General features: G+C 51.4%; 1 protein-coding gene across 2 annotated transcripts in view; it reads left to right on the top strand.

Moving 5' to 3' along the window:
- The first annotated feature begins 3,276 nt into the window (after positions 1-3,276).
- Positions 3,277-16,464, top strand: part of FLI1 (Fli-1 proto-oncogene, ETS transcription factor) — a 90,462-nt gene continuing 77,274 nt past the window's right edge. The window contains exons 1-2 of one of the 2 annotated variants that reach the window (XM_066564344.1): positions 3,277-3,424; positions 5,210-5,291. In XM_066564344.1, the coding sequence (XP_066420441.1) occupies positions 5,253-5,291 (39 nt within the window). In that variant the 5' untranslated portion in view covers positions 3,277-3,424; positions 5,210-5,252. Of the gene's footprint in view, positions 3,425-5,209; positions 5,292-15,600; positions 15,717-16,464 lie in introns of those variants that run through there. The other variant, XM_066564346.1, reaches the window with a different exon arrangement.

Here is a 16,464-nt window from a genome sequence, read left to right as displayed (position 1 = left end):
TGGCTTATTTTAATTCAATTTAATTAAATTGAATTTAATTTGCAGCTCCTTGCAGCCCCAGCTATGCAAAAGTACCTTTATATCAGATGCTGCTTTAAGATAGCACAAACTGCAGCCACAGAGGGTTTTTATCTTGTCCCCAAGCCCCCCAGCAGCACAGCAGATGCAAACCCAGCTGGACATCTCTCCCTGGATGTTATTTCACCATTTCTTCCCAAATCCAGGGATTCAGGAGCCTGGTTTTACCCCAGCTCCTGGACTCACCTGTGGGATGTGACCCCTGTGCCCCTAAAGCACAAAGTGGAGGTGCCTGCAGTGGGGGCAGGGGGTGGAAGGTGTTTGGGATCCTTCAGAACCCCGGGGAGGTTCTGCCCTTGGTCACTGCTGGACCCTCCCATTTCCCCCCAAACACCCAGATCTGGGTGCTGTGGTGGCCAGTGAGGCAGTGGCACCTCCCCTGTGGCTGCTCTCCTCGGCAGCTTTTGAGGCGCCATTAAATTGTGGGCCAAGCCTGGCAGAGGAGCAGAGGCCAACAAATTGTCATTATTTGAACTGTGAACAGTTGAAAACCCCACGTTTCCCTGCCAGGAAGGAGAAACTGAAGCACAGCAGCATGTGTGTGGTTCCATGTCAAGCACTGGAGCTCCATCTGCCTTCCCAGACTTTCCCCTTATTCCTAATTAACATGTTGAGGAATTTTAAAATGTAATAAACATTATTTCTAAACAACCCGAAAGGAAAGCTTGCTTCTCTCCGGTTTGATGTAAACATTTATAGCACAGCTCCATCCTTAAACAGTTAATCTTATAGTGACCTATTAAAATAAAATGAATTGTGTTATAATTCATCCTAAAGCAACCTCGGGGTGAGTGTATCAGGTAACTCCTGCTTTTGCAGCCCTCATGACGTTTTTAATCAAATTCAGCTGTAATTGCTGGAGCATTCACATGCCTCTTTTAATACCCTGCCTCCATTTGGGACTCATATGAGTCTGTTTTCTCTTAGCGTAGCTAATAAATAGAAAACATGAAAAGAGCACATTTTGCAGGGCTCGGAGCTTTTGCACCGTTCCGTTGGCGGCAGCAATTGTCTGCACTTGGCAGTGCCCGGATAAATCCCTTTGTGGGGTGGAACCCGCTGGGTTTGTGCCGCTCACACTCCGTTAAAGGGACAGGGACAGGAGGCCAGGGAAGATTTCATTGGCATCTTTAGAAGCCCACGGAGGCTGCAGTGTCGCCTGTGAGCATCTCACCCACGGGTTGGGCAGGAGCAGCTGCAATGGGGCTGTGCCCCCGAGATGTTCGAGGAAACAAAACTCCTGCGCCTTTCCCTGCCCAGGAGCAGGGGGATGGTGCTTGGGGGTTTTCAGTCTCCGACGCTACAGCTGTTTCCAATTTGCCAGCAATTTTCTTTTGGGCTAGTAAAGCTCCCAGGATGGCTGGAACTGGCCACATGGGCTCTCCCTCGGCTCTGGGGTTTGGTTACAAGGGGAGCAAACCCAGCTCGGGATTCGGGGCTGGCGTTTCCCCTGGACTTGGGAGTGCTTTACATCCCAAATTCCCGTTAACGCCAACCTTTAAAGGATTTTTCATGGCAGGTTGTGGTGTGCTCAGGGCTCCCTGCCGGGGCCAGGCTGGGATTGCTTTAAAAGTGCAGGAAAAAGGAGAGGAAAATGAGATCGGGGCAGGGATGCACCCGCGGGTTCCCTGCCCTGCCAGGGAAAGGGAGGAGGCGTCGGTGGCCACGAGAGCGGAGCCCGGGTTCTCCCGAGCCGTGTTCTGTGTAATTCACACGTGGAAACGTGAGAAAAGAATGAGCGATGGCTTTGAAACGTGAGCCCGTGCGGTCCCGGCTGGGCACAGCGTTGTTCCCATCCTCGCAGAATAATGAGATTAAGGCTTGCAAAGAGCATTTTTAACCCCTGCACGCGATTTTAAAAAAGCCTTTAATGATGACAACGCAGCTTTTATTTTAGAGGGTTTTTTTCCCCTGTTCCCTTTCTGTCCTGATTGTTGCCCTGATCCCTTCCCTCCTCCGTGTCCCTCCTGTCGCTTTGCTTTCCCTTCCATCCCAAGGAAGCTTCTCCCTAAAACCCCGTCCCCTCACCTTGGGAAAGGCTTTCTCTCACCACAAACAACAACAATTACAATAACAACAAAGAATCCGAAGAATTTCTATATTAGAAAGTGGCGAGGTCCCTGGTTGCCGGGTCCGGGTCTGAGTCTGTTTTCCTTGGAAATTGGGAGGAATGCTAAACGCCTCGTCTACCAGGGAGTAAATTGTGTGCGGAGCTCAAGGCACGGCTCCCAGGTTGCCCTTTCACCCCTTCACTTTATATGTTCCTCTTATTAAGGAGAAAAATGTTTCAATATGTTGGAATTTGGGGCAAAGCCGGGAAGGAGAGAAAGAGAATAGAGAATGGAAGAACATTTTCCAAATAGTTTTGGTAACCCTTCTGAGGGTTGCATTTAAAATTGATGTTGTACTAAAATCCCTGGAAGTTTTTGCCCAGGTTAGAACAAAATATTGTCTGTGAAGGTTTCTGAGATGACAAAATGCACCAGGAACTTGACTCCGGTGGGGAAAAACCATCCCTGGATTGAAGATGTATTTCCTTTCCCTCCTGAACACGTTACTGTTTGATAGGCTCTTGTGAAATAGCTAAAAAGAGCTGGAGGTTTCGGCTTGCGGGGAGAAATGCGGAATTCTATAACCAAAAGAATCGTTTGGAGCCGATTCCATCGCGCGCTCCCAGCCTGTGCATCTGCAGCGTGCTCCGTCATGCTTCGGGTTAACTCTTTTCTAGGTAAGAGTCAGGAAAGAAAACCTCAAAATAAGGACCGATGATTTAAAAACGGATATTTGAAACTTCCTTATTTTAAAAAGGGGATTTAAAGTAGCACTTGAGCTCCACTCAGCGTCTCTTTTCGGCTTGACTCCTCAGCAATATATTTTTTTTTAAAGTTGGGATTTTTTTTTTCCTTTTTTTTCCTTTTTTCTCTTTTTCTGTTTTTGGAGTGTTGTTTAAAGTCGCTCATAGCACCAGGAGGGCTCACGGGGCGAGGATGTCCCATGGCCACGAATAATCTGAGGGAACAGCTGGAATATTGATAAGGGGGGAAAACGGAAATCAAATGAAAAGTAGAGGGCAGAGAAGCAAGGGAAAGGAAAGCAAAGCACGTCCTGGAGCTGCGAGCAGCACAGAAGCCCCCTGAGGAAATGCCTGCTTGATGCAGCCTGTCTGGATGGGCTGGGAATTTTAACTTCGGCGCTGCTTTGGATCCAACAAGTTGAATTCTCTCTTCTCCCCGCACAACTGCAGCGGCGAGGGCAGCGCTCCACAGCCGGGGGGGAGCTGGGCTTGGTCTCAACCTGGATCTTTACAAACTGCTCTGCCACTGGCTGAGGGGAAAGGCTCTAAAAGGTGAGTCCTTCAACCATAGCAATAAGAATAAGGATTCTAAAAGTAGTTTAAGAGGCCTTTTTCCACCGCGGCTGACGCTGGCAGGGAGAGCCGATTGATAAATAATGCGCTGCAGGCTCCTGAGAGCCGCTCCAACATATGCAGATGTATTTATTTACATGCACAGGCGTAATTACAACAGGGAGGTAAAGGAGGCGGGAGGGGGACGCTAATCAGGGGTAAAGAGGAGAGCGGGGAAAACCAATATGGGAATCCTTGACCCCAGAAAATTTACTGGCGAGGCAAAATTACCTTGTCCCTCCGCTCTGCCTGCCCCCACCCCCCGTCGCAAGTTCAGAAGCAAAAGAAACTGGAATGTGTTAGGAGGGAGGACGACAGGAAAAAAAGGAATTGTACTTATCAGAAACACATTGTCCGCCTTAGAGCCGCTTGCCCTCCCGTGCCAGCTGGACGGGCAATAAATACTTTAAAAATCAATTAAAGGGGAGTTACGTGCAGATAGCGAGCTTTTATTTTGCAGTTGTTGAGCTGTGGGGTTTTTTCTTGTTTTTTATTTCTTTTTTCCTTTCCCTGAACTCCGCGGAAGGTTCCGCGGCTCCAGGGGTGTCTGCGGGGTCTCAGCTTCATTAGCGCGGGGCTGTAATTAACCCGGGGCTGGCTCGGATCAGACCGGGACAAGCCGTCAGGACCCCACAGCTTTTCCTCAGGAGCTTGGAGAAAATCCCAGCCCAGCCCCCGGGGCTGCGCGGCTCCTGCGCGGCTCCTGCGCATCCCTCCCGTCCCGCCGGGTCCCTTCCCTGCGGTAATTCCCGGCTCCATCTCGGACTCTTCCCTCCAGCTCAGAGCGGCAGGCGGAGATGTGTGTGAGGGCGATCCTTAATGATTCACCACTTACGCTTCGCTAATTACACTTTGCTAATTGTTTCTGGCGCGTTCCACAAGGGCTGAGGACCCCGAGAGGATCAGGGAGGACAAATGAAATCGGTTTGTGGGATGTTTTGGTGGCTGCGGGTTTGTTTCCCCGCACAGCATCGCGTTCTGCACCATCGCTGTCAATCTCTGCAGGGACGATTTGGGGTTGGAGGCAGAAAACTCCCGGTTCACCAGGGGCTCATCAAATCTGGGGAGTGCAGGAAAACAGATGGGGTGGCCTGAGTCTGAGACGGAGCCTGAGCAGGACCCCAGATGAAAACGGGATTGACAACCCCGAGAGTTCTTTTAATATTTGCAGCGATGCTTCCTTTTGGAGTATTTTTTAATTTATGGTTTAATTATTGTTGGTGGGGAAGGTTCCTTAAATCAGTCGGGGCCGGTGGGTCAATGGCTCGGGATGGTTTCAATGAGCCAGGAGAGGCAACTGCCCCTCACTCAGCCCGGGGAAACCTCGGGGTACGAGTCAATGGGGTTAACTAGGCTCGACATGAAAACATGAGTATTTCAGCTGGCTTTTAATTGTTGGCTAAGAAATTCAGTTAATCAAATGTCAAACATTTCCCTCTGCTCTGGTCTAACGTGGAGAAGGCTCTTTTCCTGAGGAGGAGGGAGAATCCAAAGGAAAAACCAAACTGGTGTTAAAAAAGAGAAATAAACCCCTGCTTTGTGAGCATCTTACTTGATTTTAGTTACTGTGTTGATGTGGTTCTCTGTCCTTTAAAAGTAACATTTAAATGCTTGATCATTCCCCTCTATATTTTATTACCAATCTTATTATTCAGATCAGGCTTTATTCCTTTATTTTTCTATATGCAAATATATGACTGGGAGTATTTTTGTGATTTATTTCAGGTCAAATTTAGGACCTTTAAATATATCTAATAAACAAGTAAGGATGTTTCAGACTGTACCAGACACTTCGTCTTACGTCAAGGTAAGACATGACAGCATCTTTAAACAGGTAATGTCAAAAGTTACAATCCTCCCAAATTCAGTCGTTTGTATTGGTTGAAAATCTCATTCCCTTTCTTACTGAATTTAGCAGGAAAAAAATCCCTTGATCTTCAGTGGAAGAGGGGTCAGAGACTGAAATATCAAAGTTATTGTTTTGGAAACGTGCAGGGCTGAGTCAGAAGTTGTATCATCGGGGACAGACAATGAATTCAAGTGGGATTGTCTTTTACCCCTCGTTGCTGCTGGGTTATTTGTGCTCAGGCTGTGTTAAGCTCCCGTGTGCTCCTGCTTTGCTGCTCTGGAACCAGCTCACACATGGGGCTGTGCTCCCGGGCTCTATCCCAGAGCTGTCACCGTGCTTCTTCCATTTCCTCCCAGCTTTCTGCTGCCCCAGCCCCCCTTAGTCCTCAGCCAGGGCTGAATTTCCTTTCTCTTCTCTGCCGTGCCAGCTCCTGAGCTCCCTGTGCAAGATGATCTGTGCAGTTGGGTGGTTCCTGCAAGGTCCATTTCAGAATGGACTTAGAGGGGGAAATGTTGAATGAGTTAAAGGCAAACATCTCCCTCAGCTGCTGGAGCAGTGGATTGTCACACCAGGCAGTGCTGTGTGACACTGGGATTACTTTCTCTGCTCCTGAAGTTTCTCTGCTCGAATGTTTCCATGTAATTTAGTGGGAAAATTACCTTGTTTTGGTTTTTAACTGATATTACCTTGTTTTGGTTTTTAACTGATATTACCTTGTTTTGGTTTTAACTAATATTACCAGATCTTGCACTTTAAATACTTGTTTGCATTTATATATTTATTTATTTATAGTTAAAAAAAAGGATCTTACAATATATTCCGATAAACCACTTCTGCTTCTTTCTTTTCTAAAGATTAAAACAAAAACCCAAGCAGGGTTGGCACAGCCTTGTCCCTTTATACCTCAGTTGAGCTCTCTATTATATTTGACATCATATAGGGTTTTTTTCACAACAGCTCCCAAGAATGTAAATAAACCAAGCCTGGGACATCTGGGTTACACGTTTGAGGCAAGCCCTGCATGCAGCAGCACTTAGGGAAAATCTAAACCACAAGCCTCTCCTGTCCCTGAAGAAACACAGGAGGGTGTTAACTACAGCTGGGTGGATAATTTGTAATGAATAATTTATTACAGGAATTTGGTCTCTCTTTTTTCCCCCCCTTTCCCTCTCTCAATGATCTGAGCCCCAGGATTCCTGGGGATGATCCACTGAATGATTCCTGTGAATAATCCCGAGGTCATGGCTCAGTTTGGGCACTTGTGGGACAATCAGCAGTGGGAATGCAAGTTTGGGATGATCCCAGGTCGTGTGGCACTGGCTGAGTTTGTGCAGCTGCTCCACATCACTGCAACAAATCCAGCCAGGAATGGGCAGGGTTCCTCATGGGCTGATATCCCCCAAATCCCACTCCCACCTTGGTGTTGCAGGGAATCTTGGGGTAATTTTGCTCAGTAAGTTTGCATAGCTCTGGATCAGATTCTGGAACAGAAATTGTGGAAAACAGCTGGAATTCCAGTCTGGGAAAGGCAAATCCCTTGGAGCTCAAGCACAGAAAGTGTGTGCCTGGCTGTGGGGATGCAGGGAATGCCCTGGGATGCTCTGGCTGCAATGAGGAGAGGAAGGCCCTGTGCCATCCTCTGCAGTGGTGTCACTGCCTCGGGCTGGGAGCAGATCCAGGGCTGCTCCTGCTGGGAGCAAAATTCCTTTGGAATGGTGGAAGTGAGCCCCAGGCCTGAAAAAGTGACCATGGCAGCAGGACTGGGGAGCCTGTCCCTGGCTGTGCCAGCCTCAGGCAGGGCAGGGCTGCAGGAAAAGGCTGGGCCAGGGTTCTCCTCCCAGGAGTTTGTGCTGTATCCAGCAGGGAGAGCTCCCCAGGTGGGACTCACAGTGTGGAGGGAGGCCTGAGCTGTGGCTGCTGGACTCTGCCTCTGACACAGCCCTTCCTCCTCAGCTGAGGGTATTTTGGGCAAGGATTCTGTCTCTGCTTGTTTGTCTGCAGAGCTTCTCACACACTAATGGCACAGGGTAAATTATTTGTAGCTGTGCTTAAAAAATTAACAGGATTTCCATCGAGTCTTACCCGAAATCCTCTGGAGACAAAGGAAAGGTCTGCCACTGGCTCTGGGTGGTTTGAGTTGGGCAGCTCTGTCCCAGAGGGACCAAAAGGTGCCTGGGCAGCTCATCCAGAGCTGTTCATAAAGGTGGGAGTGTGGTGGAATTCAGGGAAGTTTGAACCCTCAGCACATGGGTGAGGTCAGTCCCTGCCCCTCTGGGTTTGGTGGCACTCCCAGTGACCCAAATGCACCCAGAGGCAGCAGAGAGGCTCTGCCAGTGCCTGCTCACAGAATTGCTGGGATGATGAACGTTCCAGGCAGTGGAAATGTGGATGTGGATCCCCTCCCTAGTGCAGGGAGCTCTGTGCTCCTGGGCAGGGCACCCCCACCCTCTGCTGCTGCCTCTCCCCATCCTTGAGGGTGGGTGCAGCTGAACCAGGTCCCACTGAGACCCCCCTGCCTTCCTTCCCTCCCCGCTGCCCCACCCTCACCTGGGAGGGCTTCCCAAGCTCTGGGGAGCACAGAGATGGAAAAGGAAAAGATTGAGAGATGATTGAGTCCCAATCCTTCTCTCTTTGTGTGTCCATTTTCCTTCTTGCGTCTCCTTCTTGCGTCTCCTTCTTGCGTCTCCTTCTTGCGTCTCCTTCTTGCGTCTCCTTCTTGCGTCTCCTTCTTGCGTCTCCTTCTTCCTTCTTATTATTAATGTCATTCTTTCTCTACCAAGCCTTATTTGCTGCCTTATGGAAGGGAGAAGTATTTTCTTTATTATTTTTGTGGATGTGTACACCACCCCCACCAGAAAAAGAGAGATGGGGATTGATCTTTTCTACGAATCCTCCCCAACAGATGGACAGTGTGCATTCACTTCAGGTTTCCTCTGTGCCTTGGACAGAAAATGCCTCCTCCCACCAGGCTGGGGCCCAAAGGGGGCAGCTGCAGGGTGTCTCCCACACCCTACAGGGTGTCCCACAGGAATCCCAGGAGGAACAAATTCACCAAATATCCTGGGACACCTTCAGGCCGCGGGGTTCTTGTCATGGCTCTCCAAAAGCAGGCTGAGGCTGAGGCGAGGGAGCTGCAGGAGGCAGAGGAGGATTTCATTGAAAATGCTTCATTCTAACAAAGATTTTTGTGTGGAGTCACTCGGATTGGAGCTCAGAGCTGGAACCTCGATTTCCATCTCAGCACAGAGGGGTCATTGAGAGCATTCAAAACAGATCCCACACAACAGTGAACACAATCCCATGGAACTCCTGACAGGGGAACCCAATCCCATAAAACTGACACAGGAACCCAATCCCAGAGAACTGACAGGGGATCCCAATCCCATGGAACTCCAATCCCACAGACCTCCTGACACAGGAACCCAATCCCACAGAACTCCTGACAGGGGAACCTGATCCCACAGAACTCCAATCCCATGGAACTCCTGACAGGGGAATCCAATCCCACAGAGCTCCTGGTAAAGGAGACCAATCCCATGGAACTCCTGACAGGGGATCCCAATCCCACAGAACTGACAGGGAAACCCGATCCCATAAAACTGACACAGGACCCCAATCCCACAGAGCTCCTGACAGAGGAACCAAATCCCATGGAACTGTTGACAGAGGAACCCAATCCCACAGAACTCCTGACAGGGAACCCAAGCTTTTCTCTCACACCCACTTCTTGTAAGGGCCTTAATTCAATGGAGGGCTGGGAATTTGTAGAAAAAAAAAAAAATTTTGATCCTTCATGGCTTATTCTGCATGACTGTTGAAGAATTTCTATTCCTCAGACCATTAGGGACTGGCTGATCTGCGAATATTTAATAATTCACAGTGTATCAGAGGGTGCTAATCTCATCCAAACACGAGGACTTGACTTTAGAGAATGAAACACAGAATGTAATTGGGAAATTAAATTTTAAAAGAAGACAGCACTGGCATCCTGACTGGAGGGATATGGAAAGAATTAGAGCCAGAAGCAAAGCAACATGACCTCTGAATTCTGATTTTTTTAATTATTACCATTGTGACAGCACCTCCAGGTCACAGCAGCCCTCACTCCCCTCCTACCCTGAGCTTTCACATGTGTGTAAAGGCACAAGGATCATTTGGGGGTTCATTGTTACCCTGCGCTTTTCTCTGCCCTTGGGCAACATCCAAACGCTTCATTCCCCTTTATCGCCTCCTCCTCGCACACTCAGCGCTTCTGCTTTCGCTTCCCGTGCCCAGCCCTCCCCGAGACAGCCCGGGGCCGGCTGAGCCTCTCTCCCTTCCCAGCCCCTGGAGCCCTTTTCCTGCTCCTGGAGCCCTTTTCCTGCTCCTGGAGCCCTTTTCCTGCTCCTGGAGCTCCTTTCCTGCTCCTGGAGCTCCTTTCCTGCTCCTGGAGCTCCTTCTTGTTCCTGGAGCTCCTTTCCTGCTCCTGGAGCTCCTTCTTGTTCCTGGAGCTCCTTTCCTGCTCCTGGAGCTCCTTCTTGTTCCTGGAGCCCTTTATCCTGCTCCTGGAGCCCCTTACTCCTCCTGGAGCTCCTTCCCTACTCCTGGAGCCACTTTCCTGCTCCTGGAACTCTTTTCCTACACCTGGAGCCACTTTCCTCCTCCTGGAGCTCCTTTTCTTGCTTCTGGAACTCTTTTCCTTCTCCTGGAGCCCCTTTCCATCTCCTGGAGCTCCTTTCCAGCTCCTGGAGCCCTTTTCCTTCTCCTGGAGTTCCTTTTCTTTATCTGGAGCCCCTTCCCTGCTCCTGGAGCCACTTTGCTTTTCCTGGAGCTCCTTTCCTGCTCCTCGAGGCCAGACCCCTCCGGGAGGTCCCCTGGAGCAGGAGGGGAGCCCCGGGGGCAGAGGAGCGGCTGTCCCGGTGTCACCCCCGCGTTTCCTGTCCCCCTGCAGGGACCCCCGCCGTCCTGCTGCCCCAGCCCTGCGCAGGGCACGGAGATGGATTCTGCTCGGGAAGGAACCTCAGGGCAAGCGCGGGGTTCCCGCTTTAAGCCCGGGTTTAAGGCAGCCCCAAGGTTTGTGGTGCAGCACAAAGAAGGATATTCATGCAGGGAAAAGGGGCTGCGTGGCTGGGAACAATATTGGGTTTGTTCTTGCTCTCCCTGCGCTGGAAAGTTTACAGAAGCCCTAAAGAGAGAGGGAGTAAACTCTTATTTTAAGGACAAAACAGTGGAGGTTTCTTTGGAGCGGGCGCTGCCAAAGCCTGGCACGGACACGTCCCTGTCCCGGCGGACAGGAGCAGAGGACAGGTGGCCAGGAGAGAATATCCCGGGATTTCGTTTGCTTTGCAGCGGGATTGGTGCCAGGAGAGCCGTGCGGGGTCAGCCCGCAGGTGCTCAGGGATGCGGCTGGAGCGGGCACAAACCCGCCCGTGCTCCAGGAGCTGCTGAGAGCCTGAGCCCGGCAGGAAAGGCAAAACCCAAGAACCAAAGCCTCCCTGGGCTGGCTTTTCCCCGCTCCGGGTGCTGATGTTCCCGCTGAGTGCATCCTCCAGCGCTTTGTCCTTTTCTGCTTTTTCTATTTCTTTTTTTTTATTCCCCATTTTCCCCATTCCTGGCACCCCGGAGGGTTCCAGTCCTGCTCCCCCGGGCTCGGAGGAGGGGACAGGCACCTCCAGGGTGGGCACTGCGGTAGCCTCGGGGACAGGAGCTGCTTGAACTCCTTCTCACTCACCTTTCGCCGTCACTAATTACGTTTATACCCAATTCTTTCTCTTTCTTCCCATTTTCGACACCCATTTCTCGGGGTACAAACGCTGCTAAATTGTCGGACTTTTAGCAAGTCGTTGATTAACGCCTTATGACAACTTGGAGCTTAAGGATTTAGGTCTTGTTTGCACCGATCTCTCTGCTTTAAAGAGAAAAATCCCTCTCCTTGTCCCCGTGCCTCTTTCCCGTGCTCAGCCCCGCGCTGAGCATTGGAAGCTGAGCATCGGGAAGGGCTGGCATTGCTCCTTCCCGCTCTCCCTTCAAGACACGCCTTGAATTTAAGTCGAGGTGGGAGAAAAGTTGTTTTTCTCCTGGAATTGTGGCACGTTGGAACTTTCTAAAATAAATCGGGCACAGGGGACGAGCTTTTCCAGTGACCTCCGTCTTCAGGCAGCAGCAACCAACCCTGTCCCCAGCTCTGCAACCTTTTAATGGCTCCATTCTTTCCCAATTTACAGGAAAACCGCCCCCTCCCAATATGCTGGATCCGGGGAATTTTGTATTCCAGCCCTCCCTATGCTCTCCTAGCCCCGTGGTTAGAAGGAGAGGAGGTGTGGAGGGAAAGGGGAGCGAAAAGGGAAGAAAAGAGAGAGTGAATGCTAAGGGGAAAAATGCTTTAAATCTTTCCTGTAAATCTCCAAATATATGAAGTCTGAGGAACAAATTCAAAGCAGGCACGGCCGCCTGAAGAGAAGTTAGAGAGAAATATTCTGTTCCATTCAAGCGCATCAAGGGTCTCGCTGAAGTCTTGTTTGGCTAAGGTCAGACGAGACTGGGTTCTCCAATAAAAATAAATCTCAAATTAATTATGGCCTCAAGCGAGGGGCCAGACGTTCGGAGCTAGTGCACTGCAGTCTGTTTTTTTGGCCTTCAGTATTTTTGGGTTTTGTGCCTCAGCTTTTCAATAACTGCGGGATGGGGGAGGGAGGGCGGGCGGGGGCAGTTTTATTGGGACATGGAACTCAAATAAAAGCATCCAGGACACCCCTGGCTCGCCCCGCTCGCCCCTCATTGCGATGCAGCTTCAAAGCTCCCGCATCTTCTCCACCCCGCTTTTCAGACATTATGTTTTACTTAGTAGCGATTAGCGGGGAATAACTTCCCGCTTTCAGCTCCCAGATCTCCTGGGCTGTTCCTGTCGGGAAGAGGGACCCGATCCTCCAGGTCTGATTTCCTCTCCCGATTCCCTTTTATTGCTGCAGCTGAAAAGCGGAGGTTTGCCCAATTCATTGGGTCTAAAATTGGGATTCGTTTCGGAGGATCAAATCCCAGGGCTGCAGTTTGGGCTTTTAGCTTGTAAGAATGTGGGGTTAGAAAAGAAACAAACACGTCGCGTTTTTCTTTCAGTGCCAGAGGAAAGTCAGAGCCGGCGATTTAAACCTTCCCTGGAGCAGGGGGAGAGTTTCCCTCCAGGGAAGGCTGGAGCGGGATAAACTCCGGCCCCCTGCAAGTCCAGAATGACGGAATTGTGCACACGTTCAGAGGGAATAGAACCTGTGGCAGGTTATCTGAAAAGCGGCATTATTAGATATATAACACCCCCAGTGCACCCGCGCGGGCTGTGGAAGTACACGAGTGTGGAAAGCTCGTTTTACAAAGGGGCCACTTTGTCACGTTTAGTGGGAAATGAGGCTCTTTCTAGCCACAAAGCCAGGGCGTGGATGTCGGGGTTTTTCGAGCTCCCCTCCTCTATCCCCGCGTTAGTTCACAGCCACAGCTCCGGGCTGCGCTCAACGAGAGCTCAGCTGATGCTGTTGGGGTCAGAGAAGGTGACAGAAGCCAATCCCCTCTCCCCTCCTCGGAAAATCAGATTCATCAGATTCCCAACCTGCAATGGGGCTGGGGAAGGTTTTCATTGTGTTTGTTCTAGGGAATAACCGGACGGTTTTAATTATGAAGTGATGCCCGCTAATCCCGCGTGGGTAACAGACAGAAAATCCAAATCTTTGGGGTTCTGCGAGGGATTGGCACCGAACTACACCGAGGGTTAACTCCTTTGGGTCTGGACACGAAACACCTCCAGGCCACATCCCCCCAGTGGCTCCTCATTCCTTTCGGATCGCCCCGAGCGCGGCGTTTTCACCTTCTCCGCGTGGGGCTGGGAGCAGCCCCAAGGACGGGGACAGGAGGTGGGGACGTGCCAGGCGCCCGAGATCGATATTGGGCTAATTAACAACGCCGCTCGACAATTCCGTTCCATTCGTTAACGGAGTGAAATAGAATAATAATAATAATAATAATAATAATAATAATAATAATAATAATAATAATAATAATAATAATAATAATAATAATAACAATAATAATAATAATAATAATAATAATAATAATAATAATAATAATAATAATAATAATAATAATAATAATAATAATCAGCAAGAATAATAATAGAGGAGTAACTGATTTCTACCAGCCCGTCCCGATGTAAGCATTTGAAATCTTCCGTGGTTGCCAAGATCAAATGATTTTCCAGCTGTCTGGCGGTGACCACATGAAACGGATCCCAATTCCTTTGCTGTACGTACATGAGCATCCGAAGGGCGAGCGACAGATCCAGAGTGGCAACAGATCCTGCTCAGCCCCGTGCCCGCCTTTCCCCCGCCTGTCTCGGCTCTCTCCTTCTCGGTTAAATGCAATAACAGTTAAAAATCCAGTTAGGTAACAGTTAAATAGTGAAATACCAGTTAAAAGCTCAGTCAAATACTCAGTTAAATAACAGTTAAATACCCAGAGTCACGGCACAACCACCTAGGATGATTCAGAGCTTGGCGTCCGGAGGTTATGAATATTTTAGCCTTTTCCAAAAAGCATGGCATAACTTCAAAGGTGGCTTTGGGTTTGGTTTTGAGGTTTTTAGGGGGTATTTGTTTTTTGGGTTGTTTTTTAATTTTTTTTGGGGGGGAGTGGGGTGGAAGGTGGGGGATTAAAACAAAAACAGAAAGAAAAAATAATGCAAAGCTTCTATTTTTCGTTATTTGGGCGGAAAAGAGCAGATTGTTCGGCTTCTCTTTGGAGTCTGTAACACCTCCGCTCATTCCCTTATCTCTTGGATTCTCCCAAATGTTGCTTTAGACCAAACCCAGGAGGAGAAGCGCGGAGCATCCCTGCCAGAGCCGGTATCACGGGTGACCTGAGCAGGCTCCGCTCCGGTCATCCCCGGACATGCAAAATAAACCCCTGCGGGTCACGGTGCCCGTCTGGCCATAAAATGCAGAGCTGGGTTCCAAAAATATCTCCCGGTGGGATGGCGGGGGGTCTGTTTGGCAACCGCCCGTCTTGGGGAGCGCCGGGGATGCGCGGCCGGGCCGGATTTGTTTGTCCCTTCAGCCCGGAGCTGGGCAAAGGGGCTTTGAGGGGTCGGGCTCAGGGGTTTGAGGAGTCGGGCTCAGGGCTTTGAGGAGTCGGGCTCAGGGCTTTGAGGGGTCGGGCTCAGGGCTTTGAGAGGGTCGGGCTCAGGGGTTTGAGGTGTCGGGCTCAGGGCTTTGAGGGGTCGGGCTCAGGGGTTTGAGGGGTCGGGCTCAGGGGTTTGAGGGGTCGGGCTCAGGGGTTTGAGGGGGTCGGGTACAGGGGTTTGAGAGGGTCGGGTACAGGGGTTTGAGGTGTCGGGCTCAGGGCTTTGAGGGGTCGGGCTCAGGGCTTTGAGGGGGTCGCGCTCCTCTCCCGGGAGCTGGGCCTGTTTTCAGGTGGTTCCCCCCGCCTCTCCCGGATCCTCAGCTCCCCCGCTGTCGGTCCCGCAGCCCCGACTCGAAGTGCCCTGTGAGGTCGGTGGGTGACAGAGGCTCCTTCCAGGGGATTTTTCCCTTTCCTTTCGCAGTTGAGATCCTCAACCTGTCCTCTCCCTCACCCCCCACCCGCGTTGTTTGTCGGGGCTGGTGGGGAGCGTTGTCTGGGGAGGAAACCATTCGGGTTTTGAAAGGATGCGTTTCACTCTTCCCTTTAACCTCTCGCTTTTCTGGTCGCTGCAGCCTCCTGCCATGTGGGAGCGCCCAGGGGGGACCCGGGACCGGAGCGCTGCCGGGGAGGGCAGGGGCAGGACAGTGGGCACGGAAAAGCAAGAGGAATGAGGAAAGCAAAGGGTTAACGGTGATTTCTTTTAATTGAACTCCAGTTTTGTGGCCCTAGGCAAGGGGGGACCTGACCCCGCTAGCAGCATCCAGATGTGCTGCTCTCGGGGGACCCCGGCGCAGCCCCGGAGCGCGGGGCAGACAGGAGGGGCCGGGGGTCGGGCTGGCCCTGCGCTCCCCCCGCACCTCCCGCTGCAGGCGGCCTCAATCGCTGGCGAGCAGCGAGCCAAAAAACTCCAGGTCTGGTCACGTTCAGCCCCGTGTCTGCATCCGAACTGAAAAATTGTAGCTGAATTGATGAGGCTAATTTCAGAGGAGGGGGAGGGAGGGGAGGGAGGGGCAAGGGGGATCTGCGGCTCTCCTGCCAGCTTCGGTCTCGGAGAAATAAAGTATTAATAAAGCATCCCTGCCGCAGCCGGGGAGAAACACTGGTGGCATTATTGCATTTCCCTTTTGGAAGGAGCAGGGGCAGGATAACTTTGGATATAATTTTGCTTCCCTTCATCCCCTTCCCCGTGGCTGGACTAAAGACAGGGGGGAACAAAAAGCCTGGACGCGACTGGCACTGGACAAGGTAACGCTCTCCACCGACGGGCAGGGAGTCCTGCTGCCCTGGCACTCTCCTCTCTTGCCTTCACCCTCCTTCCCTCGCTGTCTGGCTCCGGTTTGTGGAAGTGGGGCAGGAGGGCGGCCCGGCTGTTGCATGATGTGTCCGCCGTGGTTCTTCTGGCCCGGGCGGGGAGCGGGGCAGCAGCACAGGCGGGTATTGTCTCATTTCCCCGGCCCTTTGGAAAGGTTCGGCTTTTCCCGGAAAGAGGAAAACGCGCGTTCTGCTGTGCCGCTCGCTGCGGTTTGAGTGAGGGAGGATTTGTTGATTTGTCGGGGGCTCGCCAGCTCTGGAGCGAGGTTTAGAGGCTGAGGGGTTTGTTTGCTGTGCCCGTCAGGACACGGCACCCGAGCGGCACATTCGGCTGTTCCGGTACTGATTGTGAGGTTCTGACATGTTTATCAAGTGGGGGTGTCCCCCCCGCTCTGAGGGGGTTTCACATCTCCGCGAGGAGCTCGCACTGGGACAGGAGGCTGGGAAAGGGCTCCCGGCACCTGAAAGGAAGGACAGAAACCATCCATGGCAGTGCCTTCCCTTCCCAGCCCCACATCCCACCCGCCAGACGAGCGGGACTGAGGGAAGGGGCGAGAGTGGCCGAGAGCCTCGGCTTGCCTGCAGCCCGTGTTGAATCCGTCTGTCTGTCCTGCATTATTGCACTCTGTGTTGAATCCGTCTGTCTGTCCTGCATTATTGCACTCAGCGCTCGCTCCTGGCA

Source organism: Molothrus aeneus, chromosome 22 (genome assembly GCF_037042795.1).
Source record: "Molothrus aeneus isolate 106 chromosome 22, BPBGC_Maene_1.0, whole genome shotgun sequence".
Lineage (NCBI taxonomy): Eukaryota > Metazoa > Chordata > Aves > Passeriformes > Icteridae > Molothrus > Molothrus aeneus.
This window is presented reverse-complemented; position numbering and strand designations above follow the sequence as displayed.